This window comes from Zingiber officinale, chromosome 7B (assembly GCF_018446385.1).
Source record: "Zingiber officinale cultivar Zhangliang chromosome 7B, Zo_v1.1, whole genome shotgun sequence".
NCBI classification, from domain to species: Eukaryota; Viridiplantae; Streptophyta; class Magnoliopsida; order Zingiberales; family Zingiberaceae; genus Zingiber; species Zingiber officinale.
This window is the reverse complement of record NC_055999.1, coordinates 92,883,408-92,892,712: the sequence shown is the minus strand read 5'-3', so window position 1 is coordinate 92,892,712 and position 9,305 is coordinate 92,883,408. Positions and strand designations below refer to the sequence as shown.

General features: G+C 35.5%; 1 protein-coding gene across 1 annotated transcript; it reads right to left on the bottom strand.

Annotated features, from left to right (window-relative positions):
- Positions 1–6,392: 6,392 nt before the first annotated feature.
- LOC122006288 (chlorophyll a-b binding protein of LHCII type 1-like) lies at positions 6,393–7,360 on the bottom strand. The gene has a single exon (XM_042561738.1). It carries the CDS (start codon positions 7,275–7,277, stop codon positions 6,474–6,476), a length of 804 nt encoding a protein of 267 aa, XP_042417672.1. The 5' UTR covers positions 7,278–7,360; the 3' UTR covers positions 6,393–6,473.
- Between the last annotated feature and the right edge of the window lie 1,945 nt (positions 7,361–9,305).

Here is a 9,305-nt window from a genome sequence, read left to right as displayed (position 1 = left end):
AGAAACGAGGCTTGCTTTCTCTCCTTCTTCTCCTTCCTTGATCCGACCACTAACAAAAACTCCACCAAGAGATAAGTTTCGGCCAACAAGAGGAGAGGAGAGAAATAGGGCCGGCCACACCAAAGAAGAAAAGAGAGGAAGAAAAAGAATAGAGTTGTTCACCATGAAGCCTCCTCTATCCCCTCTTTTATAATCCTTGGTCTTGGCAAATAAGGAAAAATTAATAAAACCTTCCTTAATTCTTTTGCCATGAAAAAGAAAAATTAATTAATTAAAAATTAATTTCCTTTTTCCAACTTATTTGGCCGGCCACCTACAATCCACAAATCAAGGAAAGTTTTAATTAAAACAAAAATTAAAACTTCCTAATTTGTTTCTAGAAATTTATAAAAATTTCTCCAATAATTTTATCCCTTCATGATTGGTTAATAAAAAGGAAATTTTATAAATTAAAATTTTTCTTTTAAACATGTGGATAAAAAGAAAGTTATCTCTAAAAATTAAAATCTCTTTTAATCTACAAATAAGAAAAGATATCAAATCTTTTCTTAATCTTTTGTAGAAACTTATAAAAGAGAATATTTAATTTTAAACTCTCTTTTAAATCATGAACATGATTAAAAAGGAAAGTTTTCTTAAAATTTAAAATCCACCTTTAATCAACAAATAAGGAAAGATTTCAAATTTTAAACTCTCTTTTAAACATGTAGATGATTTACAAATAAGGAAAGTTTTTACCCAAAATTAAAACCATCCTTTTAAACTACAAATAAGGAAAGAGATTAATCTCTTCTCTTAATCTTTGTAGAAAGTTATAAAAGGAAATTTTAATTTTAAACTTTCTTTTAAAATCATGATATCCACATAAGAAATAATTTTAATAAAAAACCCTTTTAATATTCTAGTGACCGGCCACCTAAGCTTGGGACCCAAGCTTTGGCCGGCCACCAACTTGGCTCATCCATTTGGTCTTGGCCGGCCCTAGCTTGGGTTCCAAGCTAGCTTGGCCGGCCCCATTGGATGGGTAAGAAGGTGGGTATGTGGTGGGTATAAATCTCTATATACAAGAGGCTACGATAGGGACCGAGAGGAGGAATTGGTTTTGGTCTCCCGATGAAATTAAGCATCCCGTGTTCGCCCCGAACACACAACTTAATTTCATCAATAATAATTCATTCCACTAAAGAACTATTATTGAACTACCGCACCAATCCCAAATTACATTTTGGGCTCCTTCTTATTATGAGTGTGTTAGTCTCCCTGTGTTTAAGATAACAAATGTCCACTAATTAAGTAAGTTATTGACAACTCACTTAATTAATATCTAGCTCCAAGAGTAGTACCACTCAACTTCATCGTCATGTCGGACTAAGTCCACCGGGGTTTAACATGACAATCCTTATGAGCTCCTCTTGGGGACATTCTCAACCTAGATCACTAGGACACGGCTTCCTTTTATAATCAACAACACACACTATAAGTGATATTATTTCCCAACTTATCGGGCTTATTGATTCATCGAACTAAATCTCACCCATTGATAAATTAAAGAAATAAATATCAAATATATGTGCTTGTTATTATATTAGGATTAAGAGCACACACTTCCATAATAACTGAGGTCTTTGTTTCTTTATAAAGTCAGTATAAAAGAAACGACCTCTAATGGTCCTACTCAATACACTCTAAGTTTACTAGTGTAATTATATAGTTAAGATAAACTAATACCTAATTACACTACGACCTTCCAATGGTTTGTTCCTTTCCATTATGGTCGTGAGCTACTGTTTATAATTTATAAGGTACTGATAACATGATCCTCTGTGTGTGACACCACACACCATGTTATCTACAATATAAATTAATTGAACAACTACATTTATCATAAATGTAGACATTTGACCAATGTGATTCTTATTTCTAGATAAATGTTTATACCAAAAGCTAGGCTTTTAGTATACACTCTAACAGGAGCAACCACCACCGACTAGACAAAACCTTTTATAGAAATCTAATATTTAATTTCCTAAAATAACTTTAGGTTAACCGAAAAGAACAATCAAATCACAAGGAAAAAATAAAACAAAAGAACACAACTTCGAAAAACATATTCGAAATACTAGAATCGTAAGCCTCTTGTATTTGGTATTATTTCCATAAATAACTAGCATGATGCGGAAAGAAAAATGACTAGTTATACCTTCTAGAAAGACCTCTTGATCTTGGCGAATAAGGAAAATTTAATAAAAATTTCCTTAATTCTTTTTCCATTGAAAAGGAAAAATTATTTAATTAAAAATAATTTTCTTTCTCAATTCTATTTGGCCGGCCACACCAAAGATACAAACAAGGAGAGTTTTAATTAATTAAAACTTCCTAATTTGTCTCCAGAAATTTATAAAATTTCTCCAATAATTTAATCCCTTCATGATTGGTTTATAAAAAGGAAATTTAATAAATTAAAATCTTTCTTTTAAACATGTGGATAAAAAGAAAGTTATCTCTAAAAATTAAAATCTCTTTTAATCTACAAATAAGGAAAGATATCAAATCTTTTCTTAATCTTTAGTAGAAACTAATAAAAGAGAATTATTAATTTTTAAACTTTCTTTTAAATCATGAACATGGTTAAAAAGGAAAGTTTTCTTAAAATTTAAAATCCTCCTTTAATCAACAAATAAGGAAAGATTTCAAATTTTAAACTCTCTTTTAAATATGTAGATGATTTACAAATAAGGAAAGTTTTTACCAAAAAATTAAAACTATCCTTTTAAACTACAAATAAGGAAAGAGATTAATCTCTTCTCTTAATCTTTTGTAGAAAGCTATAAAAGGAAATTTTTAATTTTTAAACTCTCTTTTAAAATCATGATATCCACATAAGAAATAATTTTAATAAAAATCCTTTTAAATATTCTAGTGGTCGACCACCTAAGCTTGGGACCCAAGCTTTGGCCGGCCACCTACATGGCTCATCCACTTGGTCTTGGCCGGCCCTAGCTTGGGTTCCAAGCTAGCTTGGCCGGCCCCATTGGATGGGTAAGAAGGTGGGTATGCGGTGGGTATAAATCTCTATATACTAGAGGCTACGATAGGGACCGAGAGGAGGAATTGGTTTTGGTCTCTCGATGAAATTAAGCATCCCGTGTTCGCCCCGAACACACAACTAAATTTTATCAATAATAATTCATTCCACTAAAGAACTATTATTGAACTACCGCACCAATCCCAAATTACATTTTGGGCTCCTTCTTATTATGAGTGTGTTAGTCTCCCTGTGTTTAAGATAACAAATGTCCACTAATTAAGTAAGTTACTGACAACTCACTTAATTAATATCTAGCTCCAAGAGTAGTACCACTCAACTTCATCGTCATGTCGGACTAAGTCCACCTGCAGGGTTTAACATGACAATCCTTATGAGCTCCTCTTGGGGACATTCTCAACCTAGATCACTAGGACACAGTTTCCTTCTATAGTCAACAACACACACTATAAGTGATATCATTTCCCAACTTATCGGGCTTATTGATTCATCGAACTAAATCTCACCCATTGATAAATTAAAGAAATAAATATCAAATATATGTGCTTGTTATTATATTAGGATTAAGAGCACACACTTCCATAATAACTGAGGTCTTTGTTTCTTTATAAAGTCAGTATAAAAGAAACGACCTCTAATGGTCCTACTCAATACACTCTAAGTGTACTAGTGTAATTATATAGTTAAGATAAACTAATACCTAATTACACTACGACCTTCCAATGGTTTGTTCCTTTCCATTATGGTCGTGAGCTACTGTTTATAATTTATAAGGTACTGATAACACGATCCTCTGTGTGTGACACCACACACCATGTTATCTACAATATAAATTAATTGAACAACTACATTTATCATAAATGTAGATATTTGACCAATGTGATTCTTATTTCTAGATAAATGTTTATACCAAAAGCTAGGCTTTTAGTATACACTCTAACAATAAGTGTTGGAGAATATTTGTGATGATTCTAGTTCTTTTGATAATAGAGGGGTTGCCAAAAGTTTGATTCATAAAATGGAGAATTATGAGTTTGTTTCATGTTGCACTTGATGAAGATGATATTGGGAATGACACATGAGTTGTCACTTGTGTTACAACAAAATGATGAAAATATTGTCCAAGCCATAAGTTTGATTGAGAGTGTGAAAGGTCAATTTCAAATATTTAGGGAAGAAGGATGACATATAATTATAGATAAAGTCGACACATTTTGTGAATTGAATGAGATCCCAGTACTGGAGATGAAAGACAATTGTTTGATTGGTGGTCGTAGTAGACGTAGAAGGCAAGTCATCACCAATTTGCATTATTATCGTGTGAAGATTTTCTATCAGGTATTATTTCTAAAAAAAAATTATTATTATTATTATATTTATCACTAAGATTTTTTTTTTTACTTATTAATTATTATTCTTGCAAATTACAATGTCAGGTTGTTGATTTAGTTATACAAGAGACGAATATTCATTTTTCAGAAGATGACACAAAATTGCTTAGTTGTATAGCATGTCTTCATCCAAGGAATTCTTTTTCTGAATTCAATGTTCAGAAACTCGTTCGACTTTGTGATTTATATCCTGAGGACTTCTCAACAAATGATTGTATAGTTATTGAACAACAACTTCAGAATTTCATTCATAATATACGACAAGATCCAAATTTTTATGAAATTGAAGATTTGGGAAGTTTTGCTCAGAAAATTGTTGAAACTCTAAAAAATCAAGCTTATCCATTGGTTTATCGTCTGATTGAGATGACATTAGTTTTACCAGTTGCGACTGCTTTTTGTTGAAAGAGTATTTTCTACAATGAAGACGATAAAGACTGATTTACGTAACAAAATGAGAGACGAGTGGATGAATGATAGTCTAGTCGTATACATCGAGAAAGATATCTTTTCAAAAATTGAAAATGAGCAAATATTGCAACTTTTTCAAAAGATGAAAAGCCGCAGGATGCAGTTGCCTCCTCTTTCTAATTATCCAACGACCACTTACCTCTTTCTTATCCAACGACCACTTAATATGTCACCAAGTGTTAACCAATACTTTAATAAGCAATAGTCTAATTGTAATTTATTAATTTAGTATTTTATCTTTTTATGATATCAAATTGAATTTTTTGTTATTAAATATATTTATTATGTTAAAAAAAATATTCTATTAGCTCTCGTTAAAATTTATCACGGGATCCACCCCTGTCTATATATATAATAATATATTATAATTTAAACTAACAAATTTATCGTGAGATTTCCAATGTCAAAGTAAAAGTTCTATTTATAATAAATCTCCTACGTTTTTTTTTCTTTTCATCTCTTTTCTATTAACATTTCTAACCCTTTTTTATCCTCATGTAAAGTGCTCATTATGGAATCGAGATAAGCATGTCTTTTGAGTCAGTATCTTGGTTATGGCAACGCGTTTCTATCTCGAATCTAGAGTGTGTTACTTATCAGATGTTTTCTGACTTATTTTACATCTATGGTTTGTTCCACTGCTTCAAAAACTGGAAGATGAACTGATCGTTCCACTTATAGCGGTGATTTTGAGTTTGCCCGAGAAATTTTGATCAACTGATTGCATATCATACTTGTAGTCAAAATCACATAACAAATACAATTACTGATACTGTTCAAATGTTTACATTGTGGTGCTTATCAGCGCGTGCGTTGGAGCAAAGATGAGACAAAACTTTTATTTCAAAGTATTTTTATAAAGTTGCATGAAAAGCAAGAGTGGATAGGATTGAAGGTGATTATGTTTTCTTTTTAAAACTTAATTAGTGTCATAAATGAATTATATTATTCTAAATTTAAAAAATACATACAAATAATATTAAGAATATGTTGAGGCATGGAATCCGAGGTCCTTAGACCGCTACTGGTTCCAAAATCTTTTAGCATTTCTGTTATGACGCCTCCTTAAAAGAAAGTCTTCGTCTCGATTTGGTGATGGCTGTTGAACCAACCGAACCGATTGCTCCCCCAAGATCTTAACAAAAAAAAAAAAAACGGTTGAAGATGATTGATTCTGATGCTCACTGCTTGTCATACATATCAATTAAGCTCATTTATCAATTAACACAATCAAAACTATAAACATCTGTAATTTAACTGCAACATAGTAATAAATTAGCTCTCGACCCAATCCATTCATGGTTCAACAAAGGAGGAACATATGAGGTATTGTCACAATGAGGTCCGGGGTTCGAATTTTGGTAAAGTCGAGATAAATACTTCCCTTATGTGCTAGTCACTATTCCAAAGGCTAGTAGCCTACTCTAAGACGGATTAACGGAGACGCTAGGACGAACGTATCCACCTTTTGCAAAGGAGGAACATAAAAACAACAAGAAGCAAACACATTCCAATTGGCATATTAATTAATGTACATCTGAGTTTACAATCTAAACACGGCGTTTTCATTTGCCTGGAACGAAGTTGGTGGCGTAGGCCCACGCGTTGTTGTTCACTGGGTCGGCCAGGTGGTCGGCCAGGTTCTCCAACGGCCCCTTGCCGGTGACGATGGCTTGCACGAAGAAGCCGAACATGGAGAACATGGCCAGGCGCCCGTTCTTGATCTCTTTCACCTTCAGCTCCGCGAAGGCCTCAGGATCGTCGGCAAGACCCAGCGGGTCGAAGCTCCCTCCGGGGTAGAGCGGGTCGACCACCTCTCCCAGGGGGCCGCCGGCCACACGGTACCCCTCCACGGCGCCCATCAGCACCACCTGGGACGCCCATATGGCCAGGATGCTCTGCGCGTGGATCAGGCTGGGGTTGCCGAGGTAATCGAGTCCGCCCTCGGAGAAGATCTGCGACCCGGCCTTGAACCAAACCGCCTCGCCGAACTTGACGCCGTTGCGGGAGAGGAGCTCCGGGAAGACGCAGCCCAGCGCGCCCAGCATGGCCCACCGGCAGTGGATCACCTCCAGCTCCCGGTTCTTGGCAAACGTCTCGGGGTCGGCGGAGAGGCCGGCGGTGTCCCACCCGTAGTCGCCGGGGAATTCGCCGGTGAGGTAGGATGGGGGCTCGCCAGAGAAGGGGCCGAGATACTTGACGCGGTCAGCGCCGTACCAGGGGCTCCCCGACACCGCTGGCTTGGGTCTGCCGCCGGTCTTCCGCATGGTGAACCGGCCGCCGCCGCCAAGGCCGTCGGAGAGTGAGGGGGCGACCTTGACGGGCTTCCCGACGAAGGACGGGGAGGAGAGAGCCATGGTTGAAGCCATTTAAGCTAGCAGCTGATTGATGGAGGAGAGGTGCTCGATCAAAGCAAAGGCTTCTGCTGCGTTTGGAATTGGAATCGGAATTGGGGCGTCGTTTTAAAGCCCGAGGCCACCTGATTTCTACTTATCTGGTGTAATCTGTATCTCTTCCCTCAGTGGCTGGGGCTTTGACGGGGTGAGATCTTTGTAGCAAACGTGGCGGAATGGTAATCCGGGAATCTGAGCCACAGAGTTCTTTTGGGTACTTTGCTATCTTACATGTCTTTTGTTGATTGGCTTCCCCAAAATTTTGGGAGTTATTCATTCCAACATCTTGATATCTTTTCTTCAGATCGAATAGGGCCGGTTCTAGTGACCTTGATGACATTTCGTTTAATCTATTATTATGGTTGATATATCTGTAATAATCTACGATTATGAAAAATGGGCCAGCTAGGTATTTGGAACTTATAAGGTAGGGATCGGGAAGCGAAGCTCAAGTAGCACCATGTTCAGAATTCGGATTTAGAGTTATAAGGTAATACAATGGGCTCCTTTGGAAAGGATCAAAGTTTAGGAAGTCAGATTCTTTGATCCAGCATCTTCTGGGTCAAAAGAAGCCTTTCAAGTTCATTGGGGATGAGTTGGGCACTATCTGTTAAATAGATGGGCCCAATTCATCCTATCAATGAATGGACATGAGTCTAAGACGGATCCAATAGGCCTAAGCAGGAATTTGATCGGGCTAGCTTCGAAAATTGGTCTCACAATCATTGATGAAGTACGATAAAATATGAAGCCAAGTATCAACTATCTTGACTGAGTACTCTATCGAGTGTACAGTCAGATTGGGTATACTAGACATCTAGTTGTGTACAATTCAAATAAATCATAAACATTGACCCGATATTCTTTAGGAGTCACAGTCGGTTAGACTATTCCAGTAATTTAATTAGTTGGTCAAAGTAATTTATTGTGGGCCTCATAATCTAACAAATTTTTTTTTTTTTTTGGTCTTTTGTGCCACGAATGACAAAATATATTCTATAGGTAAATCATACAGATTTGCGGGTTCATTTTAAGAATGGTGTCAGGGTCAATCTATAGCCTATCTTTTTTAAAAGTACTTTGTAGTTCGTGCATAGATACAACTGTGACATTATAAAAGAGGGATCTTTATTCACATGTGAAAATATGTGACGCTACATATTTTTATACTCTCATTACTACAGTTTTTTCACTATTCCTTTCTCAAAATCGATTACAAATTTGAGTGTGAGAGTTAATATTGGGGACCTCATTCTTAATCTGGCACTAATACTTTTTATGACGCGTAAGATAATAAAAAATCTCTATCCAATTAATATTAGAGCCTAATTTTCAACTTAGTCTATCTTCCCAACTTTTAGATAAAATGATAAGACATTCGAAAAGTGGAGCCAGAGTCGTACCATGTTCAGAAATCAGATTTAGAGTTGTAAAGCGTTCAGAAAGCGGAACCGGAGTCGCACCGTGTTCAGAAATTGGGTTAAGAATTATAAGGTATTCAGAAAGCAGAGCTGGGATCGCACAATGCTCAAAAGTTGGGTTCAAAGTCTTGCGATGCTCGGAAGTCTGGTTCAAAATTTTATAGTGCTTGGGAGAGGATGTGTTCGAAAATCGATGATAGAGTCAAAGGTGATCAAAATTTTGGTTCAAGACCCAATGACACTCAACTTTAATGTTTTGTTGATTTGTGATAGCGGAGAGTAAAATTAAGAAAAAATTTTAAAGTCAAATTTTTTTTTATCATTTCTTTTACTAAAATTTTAAAAATAAAGATAAACATAGATATTTTTTAATTAAAATTAATCATCTCAAAATCAAACAAAAAATAACGAATGAAAAAACATGACACATATGTCTTTTTTTATTTATAAAATTATACCATATACTAAAAAAATGATACATATATTATTTTTAACTCATACAATTATATCATATACTCAAAAATAAGACAAGTATCTTTTTCAATTACAAAAATTACATGACATATATTCACTTTCCTCAATA

What these genes read in the sequence shown, in the direction of transcription:
- LOC122006288 (XM_042561738.1), bottom strand. Translation starts at nt 7,277, where the DNA reads ATGGCTTCAACCATGGCTCTCTCCTCCCCGTCCTTCGTCGGGAAGCCC.